General features: G+C 37.9%; 1 protein-coding gene across 1 annotated transcript in view; it reads right to left on the bottom strand.

The window, feature by feature from the left end:
• Positions 1-17,720, bottom strand: part of adcy8 (adenylate cyclase 8 (brain)) — a 74,507-nt gene that overhangs the window by 25,036 nt on the left and 31,751 nt on the right. Inside the window, exons 12-16 of the mRNA XM_051127051.1 lie at positions 17,094-17,224; positions 16,120-16,231; positions 11,256-11,383; positions 9,136-9,294; positions 8,610-8,880 (exon numbers count right to left, since the gene is read on the bottom strand). Coding sequence (XP_050983008.1) covers positions 8,610-8,880; positions 9,136-9,294; positions 11,256-11,383; positions 16,120-16,231; positions 17,094-17,224 — 801 coding nt within the window. The remainder of the gene's footprint in view (positions 1-8,609; positions 8,881-9,135; positions 9,295-11,255; positions 11,384-16,119; positions 16,232-17,093; positions 17,225-17,720) is intronic.

The raw sequence follows: 17,720 nt of genomic DNA on the forward strand, positions 1-17,720 counted from the left end.
TACCTTGTCAAAAAACAGCTGTGTTCACAGTGACTGTGTCGGTGCATGGCTCTTTAAATGATAATGAGCTACTGTTCACCCCGCCCCTCTCTTCTGTTTTTGGTGTATTCTGTGCCACGTTATCATCAAAAACAAACAATATGATTTTTAGTCAAAATAAGAAAAATGTACACATCTTTATTCTGTTCAAAAGTTTACACCCCTGTCTCTTAATGCATTGTGTTTCCTTCTGAAGCGTCAGTGAGCGTTTAAACCTACTGTAATAGTTGTATATGAGTCGCTCAGTTGTCCTCTGTGTAAAAAGTTGAATCTCAAAATCATACAGTCATTGTTGGAAAGGGTTCACATACACAAAAATGCTAAAAAACCAAAGAATTTGTGGAATAAGAAAGAACAGCCAGCAGTTTAACTGTTTAGGACAAACAAGGGACTCATGAACAACTATCACTAAATAAAAAAAGCAGCTGTGGATCATTCAGGTAACAACACAGTGTAAAGAAACAAGTGTATGTAAACTTTTGAACGGGTCATTTTAATAAATTCAACTATTATTTTCTCTTGTGGACTATATGTACTAAGTCAAAAATAACATGCATTTTGTTTGATCCCTCTTATTTCGGTAACATTATTAAGTGTACTGTATGGAAACTTTTGACCTCAACTGTATATGCAAAAAAGTACACTTTGCATCCGATGCCCCTTTTAAAACGTTTAAATTATGTAACATTTGGTTGAAATTTCAAAACTATTAAGATATCAGCTTCATCACACCATAACACAGGATTTTGTTCATGCAGCTCACCTCTAGTAAACACTTGTACAATACAGGCTGACACAAGATTTCAAAAGCTCATAGGTTCAGATGAGGATAGAGGTTAAACAAAGAAATCACTAGCCTTAACCACACTGTACACCATCGGGACATAAATGAAAAGTGGCATGAACAGGACCTGGCTAAGTTCAGGTCGCTCAACTAAACCTGATGACTGTACAAGAAAAGGGAGGCAACCTTACATGAACTGCAAAACGATACCTCAGACTGGCTACACCATGGCTGTGTTCCAAATCCTAGTGATTTCGTACTGTTTACACATCCTAAGTGGTCCTACATAGGCAGCAACACCCATACAAACAAACTCACACACCCATACAAACAACATACACGCCATACGTAAAGTACGCAAAGACTTGACTAATGCAAGTGTCTAACTAGCTAATTCAGGCGATTAGTTAGTCAACTTTGTGTGATTATAACAGACTTCCAAACAAAAGAGGGCAAAATGTTAGCAAAACAAAGTATAATATTTGCGAGTTGCTAAGCTAAGCACTCAATACTTTAATAATCACAAATATATTGCACAATAAAATTGTTCTGTTTCTTATTAACCACAGAACTGAATAAAATATCATGTCTCTTGAATGGTGTCTCATGCCTATTCATAAAACCCAAATAAAAGCTGCTTAGCTCAAACCTCACAAAATCAACCAACCCGTGTCAAGACGGCTGCTTTAAAAGCATCACGCTGTCAAAGGATATTACATGGAAGAATGGGAGAAGACCTCCATGTTTGGGTCACCAAACACATTTTTCTGCAGCAAACCCAGTAAAAGCCATATATGTCACATATGTGAACTAGAAGTAAAATGAAATTTTTTTTTCTGTCTGTCACAGTGTAGGCATGTGTTGTATTGTATTTGAGCGTATTTAACCGTGGAAATGTCAGCACAGGGGTAGAGGTCAAATTGAAGGATGACTAGCGGAGGATATTGCATAAACAGGATCTGACACTGATGTTTGATATTGTTTTGACCGCTGAAAGTATCTTTAAAGTGGACTATCAACTGTGCCGTGAGCTGGAGCTGTGGTCACTGTGAGCCGTGAGTCATCTAGAGAAACACTGGAATTACAAAACTCGCACACAGACTCGCTCTCATTCATACACAATGGACTATTCGAGCACAAACGTAGACAAGGTGATATAAATACATTTATATCTCATTTTGTGGTCTATGAAATAAAGAAAGTCTTATGGGTTTGAAATGGTACATGGGTGAGTAAATGGTGAAAGTCTTGGATGAAATATACCTTCAAGTCAAACTTAAAGGCTTAGCTCACTTCCTGGAAAATTTCCTGATAATTTACTCACCCCTATGACATTCAAGATGTTTATGTTTCTTTGTTCAGTCAAAAGGAAATTAAGATTTCTGAGGAAAATATTCCAGGATTTTTCTCCATATAGTGGACTGCAACGAGAGCCAATGAGTGGAAGGTCCAAATTGCAATTTCAATGCAGCTTCAGTGGGCTCTACACGATCCCAGCCGTGAAATAAGGGTCTTATCTAGCAAAATGATGTCATTTTCTGAAAAAATAAAAATTTATATATTTATTAACCACAAATGCTTATCTTGCACTAGCTCTGCGATGCGTGTCTTCATGCATTGCGTAATCATACTGGAAGGGTCACGCGCGGTTAGTTCTTCATCTGTGTTCTTCAGCTCAAAAAGGTAGTTAAAAATCATCCAACATCATTGTTTTACCTATTTTGTAATTTCTTTGCATGTTTGCTTTGTAAATACTGGGTCAGCACTTCCACCTACATCACCTTTTCAACATGATTGCAAATTTTTTTTGTTTTTAGAAAATGAACGATCGTTTCGCTAGGTAAGACCCTTATTCCTCGGCTGGCATTGTGTAGAGCCATTTGAAGCTGCACTGAAACTGCAGTTTGGACCTTCAACCCATTGATCCCCATTGAAGTCCACAATACGGAGAAATATCCTGGAATGTTTTCCTTAATTTCTTTTTAAAAAAATGCAAAAAAAAAAAAAACATTAGCGTTTTGAATGACAAAGTGGTGAGTAAATTTTCAGGGAATTTTAATTCTGGAGTGAACTAATCCTTTTAAGTGCCCAAATATTTTTTTTAGACCCTGTATATGGATTTTTCATCCATCAGATGTTAGCTCTACAACAGTGTGTCTGATTGCTCATGTGTGTAATGGGAATTTTATTAACTGATGTAGGCAAATCTGTTGGGATTAGGCAATGTTAATCTACTGTTAGCACTGGGATTTTCAATGAGGGATTTTTTTAAATACAGATGTGTGTGTGCGTTGTGCTGCTATGAGTGTGTTGAGAAAATATTCAACAAGTGTTCCATCAGGTAAACAGAATGAAAATTGACAAGATCTTCTCTAACTTACAAGTTACTCTATATTCAATAAGAGTTGTTCTCTCCAGCACGTATAAAGAAGAGCTGTGCCTTGGACACAATTTTAAACAGCTTTATATTATTTTCAAGGTTGTACAGTGATACTAAAACAGCAATATAGAAATGAAAAGCAATATAAAGTACCGTTCAAATGTTTGGGGACAATAAATTTGTTTTTTAAACACATTAGCATTTTTCAGCAAAAATGCATCAAAAGTAATGAATTTTATTTCAAAAAAGTGCTGTTCTTTTAAATGTTCTATTCATTAAGATCAAGCAGGACGACCGTTTTCAATATTGATAATAATGCACCAAATCATCATTTCAAAATGATTTCTGAAGTATCATGTGACAATTGAAGACTTAACCCAAAGTAATGATGCTGAATATTCAGCTTTGGAATCACAGGAATAAATTACATTTTAAAATATATTTAAATAGAATGCAGTTGTTTTCCTAATGTAATAATATTTCACAGTATCGCTGTTTATACTTTATATTTTATCAAATTAATGCGAGAAACTTCCTTCAAATCATTTTAAAAATCATACTGACTTTTGAACGACAGTTTATATTAGTAAAAATTGGCATTTTCAATTTAATGCATCAATTTAAATCAATTATGATTAATCAAGACCCCTAATATGTCAAATCATACTTAGTGAGTAAGTACAGCACTACAGTTCAGACGCATACAAGGTACTTTTCAATCTCAATGTGAAGAGATTACATAAGATTTTCAACACCTCATTCTTTAAGTCAAGCTGAATATGACATTTTTTCCTGACTAAGGTGTTTACATCAACATTTTTCAACCTAGTTGAGGTGTTAGTCAGATTATGAACTAAATGAAACTGAAAAAATCTAGGTGGAGTAGAAGAGGTGGAAAAGCTTCTGGGTGGAGATGTCAGAGAATCAATTTGGGTTCTCCTCAATAATCCCAAAGGTGGAGAAATAAAGCTTTTGAGAGCTCTAATGCTTTTTAGAGCTGCAAAGCATCCTGAAATTCCTTATAGGGGTGGCGCTTAAATGGCTTCTAATAGTGTAGTCATATAGCATGAAGTCATGCGCTCTTCTTCTTCTTCTGTAAAGTGTTTGGCATGGAGTTCCACTAAACAAAGGCCTGGTTAGATCTGCAGTTCAGTTTGGAACACAGACATTGCAGGTTTTTTGGCTGATCTACACTAAATACTCTCCGGTTGCAGTGTTTATATACATGTGTGTATGTTTTTGAGCTAAGTTTTGGATTGTACACAAAAATACAAGAACTGAGACTCTAAATCCATTAACAGAACCACCCTTCGGCAGAACACACACACCCAAACACCCACTAAAACACACATTCACTCACTCACTCACTCACTCACACACACTGGCTGCAATGCGTCACTGAGGACAAAGCCTGAACGGAGAGACAGAGAAGAGAAAGGGAGAGGATGTGAGATAAAGGAGAAGAAAAGAACAGCAGATGAAAGAAGAGAGAGAAAGAGAGAGGGAGGGATAAACGGAGCGTGAAGGAGAAAAAGAATCCTGTTACTGCCTTACAGACATTCCTGTTGTCATGGAGACCAGCCCTATAATCTTACATACACACATGAACATGTCAGCATACTTCTGTTTGAACACATCTAGAATAGCTCAGACATACACACACACTCGTCTAATCAACGTGAAAGCTTGTGCTCTCAGCTGATGTGTAATTGGCTGGTTGCCCTGCCAGTCATACAGTGAGAGCTCTTTGATGTGTTAAGATGACTGCATGACAAAGGCAACAAAAGCGCCGCATTAATCAAAGACAACATTCCCTTATGTTAACCACATCACCATAGCAACAGCCTGGCAACTCGGCCCACACCAAGAGAGAGTTCTGCATCATAATCAGCTGCACATGCCACAAAAACCTTCTAGAACATTGTTGAGAGCCTTTTAGCCCCGAGAACCCTCCAGAACACAGTGCCCGCCCTATAGCCCTGAAAACCTCTAGAACACTATTCCTGCCCTACAGCCCTTAAAAACCCTCCAAAACACTGTACAACCTTGAGAATCCACAAGAATACGATCTTTACCCTACAGCCTTGTGAACACTCCAAAACAGGAGTGTGAAGCTCAGCTCCTGGAGGGCCACTGTCCTGCAGAGTTTCACTCCAACCCTAATTAAACACACCTGATCAAGCTCATCAAGGTCTTTTGGAGTGCTAGAAACTTCCTGGTAGGTGTGTTGGAGCTGGTTGGAGCTAAACTCTACAGGACAGGTGCCCTCCAACAGCTGAGTTTGACACCCCTGCTCTAAGACATTGTACCTTCCATACAACTTTGAGAATTACATAGAATAGACACTTATACCACAAGTTTGAAAATAATCCCTCTGCTTTACAGACTTGAGAACCCATCAGAACCCATCAGTCCCCACCCTAAAGTCATGAGAATCCATTAGAACAAGATCCCTGTCCTAAAGTGTAGAGAACACTTGTTCATAGGGGGTCCTCAAATCTCTACCTTTAAGATCCACTTTTCTGCAGAGTTTAGCCCCAGTCCTAATCAAAGACACCTAAACAAGCTAATTAAGGTCTTCAGGATTACTACAAAGTTGCAGGTAGGTGTGTTTAATCCAGGTTGGAGCTGATATCTGCAGGAAAGGTCGATCCTGAAAACCAGAATTGAGGACCCTATAGTATACAGTGAATACCATAGCTATATATATGTAGATATATGGGGCACTATACATAAGCCGTCTGCCATATTGTAATGGTCAACTTGATGTCATTCACCATAATCACTGAATATTCGAAATGCCACAATCCTGCACAGCCGTGCACAGTCTGCGAACCTATAGTATGGTGAATGATGTCAAGTTGACCGTTCCAGGATGGTGGAGGCATCTCCGATAAGGGGTCACCACACTCAGTCCTGGAGGGCCGATGTCCTACAGAGTTTAGCTTCAACCTTAATCAAACACACTTGAACCAGCTAATCAAGGTCTTAATAGGTATACTTGAAACTTTCAGGCAGGTGTGTTTAATCCCGGTTGGAGCTGACCTCTACAGGAAAGTGGATGTCAAAGTCCAGAGTTGAGGACCACTGGTCTACAACTTTGAGAACCTTATAGAATACATTGAATACCCTACAGCAGAGCTGCCCAAACTCGGTTCTGGAGGGCCGGTGCCCTGCAGAGTTTAGCTCCAAGTTGCTTCAACACACCTGGCAAGAAGTTTCTAGTATGCCTAGTAAGATCTTGATGAGCTGGTTCAGATGTGTATAATTGGGGTTGGAGCTAAACTCTGCAGGACATCGCCTTCTAAGACCGAGTTTGGGCAGCCCTGCTGTAGGGTATTAATGGTATTCTAGGGTTCTCAAAGTTGTGGACCAGTGGTCCACCCAAGTATGGGCACCCCTGCCCTACAACTTTGACCACCCTTTAGAACACTCTTTACCCTATAGTCTTGAGAATTTATTGGAACACTGTTTTCATCTCACAACCTTGAGAATCCACTAGAACACTGTTTACTGGAGCTCTGTTCCCATCCTACAGTGCTAAACCTACAAGACCACTATTCCTGCCCTTAATCCTTGAGAACTTACTGTAACTCTGTTCCCAGCTTTGAGAGCCCACAAAAACACTGTCCTAGGCTATAGCCTTGAGAACACTAAGAATCAGTTAGAACATATTCCTTACAAAACAACATGTCCCAGCTCTACTGCCTTGAGAACCCTCCAGAACTGTGTCCTCACATACTTTGTGGCAGGTGGAGCTAAACTCTGCAGTACACCTGCCCAAACCCAGAGCCCTGCTCTAGAACATTGTTTTTACCTTATTGCCTGGAGAACTCAATACGACACTTTCTGCACCCTGCAGTCTTGAAAAGCAGCTACCGTCCTTACCATACACATTTGAGACGCTCTATTAGACTGTGTATTCCTATAGCTTTGAGAACTCATTAAAACACTTTCTCTAACTTATAGCTTTAAGAACTCAAGAGAACACTACTCGGAGGCCTCAAAAGACACTCAAGAACACCTGATCCTACCACTTGAGAAAACTCAAGAACATTGCCCTATCTTACAAATTTTAGAAACTCTTAACCTGATGATACATGGGGCAACTTTTTGAACAATGTCGTTGGGCAACATTGCCGTGAATGAGCAACCGGGTGAGACACAGGGCCCATGACTCATCTAAAGTATCTAAACAGAAATGTGTTGCCCAATCTCAATGTGAAAGTGCCCGAGCAACATCATTTGACAACACTGCCAAAAAGTTGTGTATCATCAGTCGTAAAACAATATCTGTGTCCTGCAGCCCCGCAAAATATTTTGTTCTTATGGAATTCTGTCAACAACAGTTCATTGCTTAACAGTTCTGAGAGTCCTCAAGTGCGCTGTGCTCTAGAACAGTATACTTTTTATACAGTATTGGTAACCTTCTAGAACCTTCTTCCAGTAGTCTGAGAACCTTCTAGAACACCATCTATTCTTAACAGCCATTTAGAACCCTTTCAAAATTGTCCTCAATCAACAGTCTAGACAGTCTTTTAGAACACTAACCTTTACCCTACAGTCCTGAGACCTTCTAGAGCACTATACCTGTCTAACAGCACTAAACAACATGAGCCATTCTACAGAGATCTAGAGACTTCTGCTTGTACACAACTTTTTCATTGCATGTGACATTAACATTGAGGCAGGAAGTGTTCTAAAGGGTTTCCAAACCTCCATGGCAGAAACAGTCTTTTCAGGGCATATATTCACATTTAATCCATCCTTGGGGAGCCACTGTAATGGAGTTGTCTAGATCTTTAGTGTGACTACTGGGTGTAGAACAGCTAAAATCTTAATTAAGAACCTTCATGTAAAGAAGGACAGTTCATGGCTGTTCACATGGTATATGTTTCTCCATTTAAAAAAATATGAGATGCAGGGCAGAGGAATAGATTTTTTTTTTTTTACATTTTGAACTTGTTTGCCAAGTTTTTAGAATGCTGTGTAATGTGTTAGTTACTTCAAGAGATGCGAAGCACAAGTGGAATGGTCAAAGTTGTCCATCTAGCACATATTTACATAGAAAATCAATAGAAAAGCAGCACAGTGGAATGCAAAAAGACATTCTCTTTAAAAGGCACCTTACATGTGCACCAGATAACCACATAGGCTACAAAGTTTCAACACACAACCATCCAGAACAACCAAACAATACAACAACCATGCAGGAGAAACATGAAAGAAAAACAGAGAGATGTAGAAAAAATCAGGAGCTCACACTGAAATGAAAGACAGGTGCAGTGAACAGATACAGAGCCTCAATTTAAGCTCCATTTGCCTGCCATGTTTGAGGTTTAGAATCGCTGAGGTTGCATTAACGTGTGTGTTTTGGTTGTTTGCTTGTGTGTGTATTGCACTCACATTCTGTTTGCCCACTATGTTATGGAAGGGAAGTTCAGGACTCCATGTTCCCTCCGTGAAGGAAGTGTTTGAGGTTCTGTGATCTGATTGGTTGGTGGAATCTCTCATGATGTCCTCTGGCAGTGTGAGCAAGCTCTCCTCTGGCTGCTTGATCAGGAAAGTCTCGATGTTATGCCTGCGCAGGAAGTCGTTACGGTCCTTACCGTGACCCTCCTCCACCTCATAATCGCCGTTCAGACAGTCTAGAGCCGCTTTAGAGATGTGGATCCTCCTGAGGGGGTCAAAATTAACTACAGATTCATCTCACACATCCAAAACAAAACACCTCTTTCAAAATGAGAATAAACAAAAACTCAATTAATTTCCTCCCACATAATTACACAAGAGGGTTATGTGTCTATAAAATACCTCTTTTCCATCACAGTCAAGCATATTTGAGGGCAAATGGATAATCCCAATGTACTTCCCTTACTTTTTAATCACCAAAAAGAGCTTTTGTGTGCACATTTGTGTGTGTATATCTTACCCAGGTATTCCTCCAGACTCCAGTTTGTTGGCTATGTCGACATCCCAGGACCAGACGTCAAACTGCCATTTCCGCAAACCAAGAACTCCACACAGAACCGAGCCAGAGTGGATGCCGATTCGCATGTCTATGTCATGCTTTGTACGTGAGCGCACATACCTAAACATACAAATGCAAAAAGATTAGGATGGACAGCTAGCTAGCCATGTTGCAATTCTGTAATGGTGCAACTAAACTGTTGAGCTAGAGAACTCACATTGGGTTTATAGGCAAGTTGAAATCCACATCATACTATTACTCCTGAATGGGGTAACAGGCAGAAGTAAGTAGCTGTTTATAAAAAGTGGAATCGAGGTCACACTGTCACTGCTGTGTATGTGTTGAGTGGTAGTGAGAGTGCTGTGATATTCGACAGCACTCACACTAGTGCAGCACACACACACACACACCTGCTGAACAAGGGCCTCTCATCTGCTATCTAGCCTCTATTAAGGGTCAACAGGACTGGTCTAGTGGCCTCTCTCTCTGTCATTCACCCTCTCACTTTACCTTACTATAGATCTACCATAGATGTCCATTGTTTTAAAAACAACACTAATAATACAGTCTAACAAATGTATCCTGTGACGCAGATAATGTTATGTATCATTTTGTGCATTTCTTTGCCCAATTTGTCAACCTGTAGGAAAGAAGCATAGCAAATTGATGAGTCTTGTCATCATCAATTGTTATGACTTTCTTCACTGGAACACAGAAATGAGAAATTAAATAAAATCAAGAAAATGGATGGTTGTTTGAATAGTTAGGGGAGTGGAGCTGTCAAGCTTCAAAAAGTTTTATAAATGTATCTTAAAAATATTCCATGTAACTCATACATATCTGACAGCTTCTTAAGCCATACAGCAACTTTGTGTGCAACAAACATAAAAGCCTCTTTTAACTGACAATTTTCTGCTCCAATGGGCAATTTACCGCTATGAATATTGAGTCAGTGAGTTGAACTCAAGAAGATCAGTCTGATTCATGATTCAAACCATTTAGACAAGCGTTGTGAACTGGATCAACTGATTCTTAGACATGATCAGACTCTTAAGAATGATTCAGTTATAAATCAGGCATTATTATTTCTCTCATTAATTAGGTTATTAAAGGAAAAGTTCACCCAAAAATGACAATTCTGTTAATTACTCCCCTCTATGCCATTCCAAACCACTAGGACCTTTGTTCATCTTCAGAACTCAAATATTTTTTAATGAAATCCGAGAATTTTCTGACCCTGCATAGTTAGCAATGCAACTACCATGTTCAAGGCCCAGAAATGTAGTAAGAACATTGATAAAATAGTCCATGTGACATCAGTGGTTCAACCTTAATTTTATGAAGCTGTGAGAAGAAATTGTGGAATAAAGTTATTTTTGTTTTCTTTGTGCACAAAAAGTATTCTCGTAGCTTCATAACATCACTGATTCCACCCTCAGATTTTATCCAAAATATCTTATTTGTGTTCCCGAAGATGAACAAAGGCCTTACAGGTTTGGGACGACATGAGGCAAAGTAAATAATGACAGAATTTTCATTTTAGTGAACTATATCTTTAAGAAACCCTATAGAAAACAGTATACAGTCACTGTCAAGACAAACAAAAATCAGTGAATGGCTCAAATCTTGGTCTGTCCACCACAAAAGTAATAGTATGGCTTCAGAAAATGTGAAATATAGCACATATGGATCACTCTTAAGATGTTTTTTGTGATTTTGGAGTATGAATGACCCTCATTCTTTATTCCCTTCCAGTAAATTAAAAGAAAGGAAAGGAAAATCTTCAGAAATGTTTTGTGTTCTGTGTAAAGAAAAAAAAAAAGTTGGTTTGGAAAGCTATGAAAGTGATGTCAATTTAATTTTGAGCACTGGACTATTATATCCACATTCATTTTATGATATACTCTTTTTTTATGTCAACACTTGTCTCATTTGTGTCTGTTTAAGCAATATAATTTCTCAGCAACCTGGTCAATAACCTGAGCAATAAAATCTTGCTCTTAGAACATAACAAGCTGAAACATTGAGTCATTTATTTAGCGTTGGCTGGCATTATAAAACATTAAACGCTTCACCATTACCTGATGGTTTTGATCATGCTGAGGCCCATCTCGACACAGCAGTGGGCATGATCCGGTCGAGGCTCGGGAAGGCCAGAAACACAATAATAACAATCCCCTAGTATCTTGATCCTCAGACAATGATGCTCCTGAATGGAAAAGGAGAAGACAGGGTTTTTCATTTAATATGTCAAACTGTCGACAATATTTTTATTTAATACAACTGAATCAGTCAAAACACAATAAAAGCAATTAAGGGTCAGATCAGGTAGAAATAGCTGCTTAATGTAACAATTGCACAGTTTCACATTTTACAGCGCGACAGGGATATATGAGGGTTTGAGCATTTAGAACTGCAATTACCCTATAATTTCCACTGCAATCTCTATCTGTGGTAGTTATCTCTCAGCCTGCCAGGTTTTTGTGTAGAGCTCAGAGAAGGTGGTAATTATAAGGCCGCCATTCACTCATTCGGTCTCTCTGAGATCCATTACTCATGCCTACTGCCGTATTAATGTCTTTTCACAGCTCAGTAAATGGCTGTATGGAAACAAAGAGTCGTTACGCCCGTAACCGTCATTTGTCAATCGCTAAAAAACACCACCTACAGCTCGATTAGCTCTGGACTGACTCATGATAGCATGCTTGATGCACTAGTGCTAATCTGCAGGCTAAGTGCTGCAGGCTAAGTAAATGCTTTTTACATAATCAATACTAAACCGCAGGCCTATTTAATGGATATAAACACAGAAACTAGCATTAAATAGTAGTGTAACAACACACCTCATATTCTAAACATCAACATTACAGCATAATGCTAATAAAGAACCCATTAAATTAAACTTGAACTTGATCGTAGCTGGATTGAGCCTTAAGGGAAAAAGTACTGTGGTAGTACATTGATGGTATCAGATGGTAATACTATTGTATTTGTATAAACACGCACACACAACTGTTCAAAAGTTTGGGGTCAGTAAGATTTTTTTAATGTTTTTATTGCTCTTATGATTACCAAAGTGCATTTCATTGATCAAAAATACAGTAAAAGCAGTAATATTGTGAAATATTATTGCTAATTTAAAATTTTAAAATGTAATTATTTCCTGTGATGCAAAGCTGAATATTCAGCAGTCATTACTTCAGTCTTTAGTGTCACATGATCCTTGATTCTAATATTCTGATTTGGTGCTAAAGAAACGTTTCTGATTATTCTAAATGTTTAAAACAGTTGTGCTGCTTAATATTTTTGTGGAAACTGTGATACATTTTTTCAGGATTCTCTGAACAGAAAATTTAAAAGAACAACATTTACTTGAAATAGAAATTATGTCTTTACTGTCAGTTTTGATCAATTCAATGCACACTTGCTGAATAAAAGTATTAACTTCTTAAAGAAAAAAACTATTTGAATGGCAGTGTACCATAGTAGCAAATGATTACCATACTCATATTATTCATTGATTTCTGTAGGTCAAATGCTAGCGCATGCTACTACCAACATCAAGGTCATGGATTCACTTCCAAGGGAACAGACATCATATGGTACTTCAATATACAGTACTTCAACAAATATCATGGCATAACCAGGGTATATGTCCAAAGAACATGGTATTTCCATGACACAAGTCTAAAAAATATACCAACTTTTGTCAGGTGTTTAGTGTTTCTACACACAGTGCCTTGCAAAAGTATTCATACCCCTTCATATTTTTCACATTTTGTTATATTGCAGCCTTATGTTAAACTGCTTTAAAAGGCAATTTTTTCCCACAGGTTAACTCCACTCAAAGTGAAGAACATTTACAAGCGATATGAATGCTTCTGAGCTAAATTTCAAGTATCCCAAAAAAGGGTATGAATACTTTTGCAATGGAATCATTTCAGTGTTTTATTTTTAATAAATGTGAAATGTTGTCACATCTGTTGTCAAATCTGTTTTGTTCTTTGTCATTATGGTGTATGGAGTGTAGATGTGGGGGGAAAAATAATTTAAAGCAGCTTAACATAAGGCTGCAACATAAAACATGAAAAAAATGAAGGTGTATGAATACTTTTGCAAGGCACTGTATATCACACGCTTAGGCTTAATGTAAATTAGGCAACATTAGGCCGTAGAGGAAAAAGAAAGAGCTAGGAAGAGACAGCCAGCAAGAGAGTTAGACAGATTTCTGGAAGATAATGCTACTGTAAGGCAGGATCACTGGAGTTCAAAGTGTTGTCAGGATGTGGCATGACGCAAGCAATCAAAACCACTACATCTGTAAATGTTGCATGCGACAGCTCAACCGCACAGTTAACCAGTACAGCACTAACCGAACACATTTGACATCTCTGAGTAAACACTGCCATCAGGAGAGAAAATGAATACTGCTCATCTCGATAAACACTGCAGCAGAATTTAATACAACACCAGGCCTGCTCACATGAGCGTGGCTGCAGATTCACACAAACACGCACAAGGACACGAGGATATTTAAATATGACATACTGATACAACCATCTGCAAGCACACATATGCCACATTTGAATATCTGCATTATGCATCAGCAAGCCACTTTATGGTTGGTTAATCTCCAATGATTATTGTACTGACTCATGAATAAGATTATTGGAGACTTGCAACACAAGGATGAAGTTTAATATTCTTCATAACGCATTTATTTCCTCCTCCCTTCTGAACAATGGAACAAAAAACACATTTGTTAAAAACACAAAATCAATCTGCCCATATATATGGGTGTAAGTAATGTTGTTCTTTCTTCCAAGGGCAGCTATCAAGATTTGCACTAGCTGTTGACAGTTGTAGCCTTGCGCTAACACACACACACTCATATATCAATGTCATTAATGTTGGGGATGCGGTCACAACATTTTTATTTATGTGACTTTTGCAACAGGCATTTAGCACATCAGTGCACTGCAGGACATGAGGGAGGGTGAGCTGGCACATATTTCAACCTCCTCTGTACTCTGACTGAACTCAACTTATCTGGTGCCACTATAAACGCCAAGCCAAGCTGGCACTGCCCTTGGCACACACACATAACACTTCTCTTTGTTTCACACATCCTGCATCAAATATGTGCAAGCGAAGCAGGAGTGTAACTGCAATTTTCTGAGGTAAACAGCGCTGACTTACGTGAGTAAAGCACTAAAATAACCTAATTTCCATAGAAAGGTGGTGTGTTGAATGACAATGATTTAAAAGGATTGTTGGCCAAAAATGAAAATTCTGTCATTTACTCACCCTCATTTCATTCCAAACCTGTATAGCTTTCTCAAAAAGACATTCTGTTTATTTGTGTCGATACAATGCAAGTCAACTGGGGTTCAGTGCTGTTTCAAAACTCCCACTGACTTAAACTGTATGGACAAAACAGTTCTTCAAAATATCTTCTTTTGTGTCTCAGTCATACAAATACAGTACAGACGGTGCCTGGTTAAATTGGATTATGGGAGGATAAGAAAGAAGTTTGAGAACAAGATCTAAGATTTTGGGCTGAAATACACAAACGGATTAACTATTTAGTTAACTTGTTCTTAAGTACTTAATTTAACAATGGTCATAAAAATGAAAATGGTTATCTGGAGAATGCCACTGATAATTTATACAACCTAGATTGTCATGAAATCGAATTAACATAAGAAGGGGGAGCGCATTTACATCCTAATGGTATTAAATCTACACAGAATCCAAACCATAAGGAGTAACTATGAAATGTTCGAATCTTTGGGATTTAGTCTAGAGAGTAATTGAAAATGCTGTGTGATTTCCATTAAGCCTATATTTTAAACAATGGTAAGTTGTTAACTTCATTTTTATGCTTCAGACAAACTTATATTGCATTTTCACTGTATTTTCTCTGTACATTATGAGTTCTGAAACAAACATGCGCTGCAAACATGAAATGTAACGCCCAAGAGAAGAACTCCTCAACTTAAAAGTGCTAATTAATTCAAATGTCAAGGTTTTTTTCTTACAGAAACATTAGCATTTCATGGCAACACTTGGATATGACACAAACAATATTAAATATATGTAAGCCAGAGGCTAACTGTAATACCTGGAGAAATATAAACAGCATGCCTTAAAGGGATAGTTCACCTGAAAATGAATTCTGTCATGAATTACTCACTTTAATGTCGTTCCAAACCTGTAAGACCTTTGTTCATCTTTGGAAAACAAAAAAAGATTTTTTTGAGGAAATCTGAGAACTTTCTGACCCTGCATAGACAGCAACACAACTGACACGTTCAAGGCCGGAAAGGTAGGAAGGACATTGGTAAAATATGTGACATCTGGTTCAACTGTAATTTTATGAAACTCTTGTGAACGTGCATCAAAGACTGACATGAAAGAAAATAAACTGCCCAAAAAGTATTCTCATAGCTTCATAAAATTACGGCTGAACCACTGATGTCACATGGACTATTTTAACGATGTCCTTACTCCCTTTCTGGGCCTTAAAAATGGTAGTTGTGTTGCTGTCTATGCAGGGTCAGAAAGCTCTTGGATTGCATCAAAAATATTTGAATTTGTGCTCTAAAGATGAACGAAGGTCCTACGGGTTTGAAACAACATTAGGGTGAGTAATTAATGACAGATTTCTGATTTGAACTGAACTATCCCTTTAAGAGTGCTAATTGATTTAAATGTCAAGGTAATCTACTTACAGAGCCATCAGCATTTCATGGCAACACTTGGATATCAAACAAACACATAACCCAGAGGCTAATTGTGATATCCGGAGAGATATAAATAGCAAGACTTAATTCATTTCCAACTGCTATTTTAAGGAGAATTACATGTTTTATACCCCCAAATGATGCTGCTATGTGGCCTACACCTGTGTTCATTGTTGTGTATTTGCATTAGGTCACTCACATGTGCCAGTCGGTCAAAGCGTGCAAAGAGTTCGTTGAGCATTCGAACGAGTTCCTGAGCGGAGAGTGTGGTGGAAAGATTGGTGAAGCCCTTCACATCAGCAAAGAGAATACTGCACAAAACACAAATGCACACAGGTCAGCTGAAAAAAAAATTAAAATAAAAATCACAATTTTCCCAAAATGAAATATTACAGGGAATCAGTGAATAGGCTGAATCCTACATTTTTATACTTTAATGAAGAAAAACATGCAAAACTTAAATATACAAGCTAGTTTGTAAATTCTGGGGTGCTGTTCTTTGGCAAATTACTGAGAAAAAAAAAATCACGGCTTCCACAAAAATATTAAGCAGCACAACTGTTTTTAAAATTGATAATAAGAAGAAATGTTTCTTGAGCATCAAAACAGCATATTAGAACGATTTCTGAAAGATCATGTGACACTGAAGACTGGAGTAATAATGCTAAAAATTCAGCTTTTTTTCTAAGAAATAAATGACATTTTAAAATATATTAAAATAGAAAACAATTATTTAATTGTAATCATATTTCACAATATGACAGTACTAATTCTGTATTCTGAATACATTGTTATTACATAATTATTATTACACACACTGAATAGATTGTTATTACATGCACTTTATAACACAATGTAATGAATGATGTAAGAATAAGTGCAGGCCACGTCATAATGGCTTCACTTTGGCTTACATGGCCATGAAGTGGCATTTTTGGGGCCAGTCAGAGCCTATTTGGTGCATTTATGGTGACTGACTATGCGGTACTGGGCTACTTGTTTGGGTTATAAAAGAGAGTGACTCAGCCATAATCAAGGATGACTGAGCCATAACAGCGGGTGACTGAGCCGGAATGGTGGGCGACCGAGCCCTAATGGCGGATGACTGATTCAATTCCATTTGAATCTCTTCTATTCTATTCGTGATGACTGTACCACAATGGAATACATTACCTCACGTTCTCGTAGCGGTGAATGTAGATACGGTGAAACTGGTGCTGTAGGGTCTCGTCCTCCACGTTGGTCATGTCGTTAATCATCTCCAGCACTACAAAGCGTGGCAGCACCGACAAGACCAGACGCTCCTAACACAGGTGCAGCATGGGTAATGTGCTTCATTAGACATGGGCTTAAATCATTCAGTCACTGAATGCACACTTACACAAACAAAAACATCATTTTCATATTATACACATCAATTACGTTCGAGTTTTAACCAGTTTACTAAAAGTATTTTCAAACTGCATCAGTTTTACATTTTACGAATTTCATTAGGAAACACTTTTTGCATTGTTTTATTATTCAGCCCCACACATTAATATTTGATGCAGTTTTCATTCTACTGCAATAACATCATCAAGTCATTTTTATCCAATGTTAGTTCTCTTAATAGTTCACCAGTCAATCAAATATCCCCGGGCATCTAGCACACAGGGCTAAATATAAATGCATAACAGTGTCTTTTCTAACATCATTTCCCAAAAACTTAAAATGCATTTATAATTCAGCAAAATGAGAGAATAAAGAGTTTGAATGGTTTTACAAAACACTGATAGGAACATGCATCTGCCAAATGCATTA

The sequence above is a fragment of the Labeo rohita genome, chromosome 2 (genome assembly GCF_022985175.1).
Source record: "Labeo rohita strain BAU-BD-2019 chromosome 2, IGBB_LRoh.1.0, whole genome shotgun sequence".
Lineage (NCBI taxonomy): Eukaryota > Metazoa > Chordata > Actinopteri > Cypriniformes > Cyprinidae > Labeo > Labeo rohita.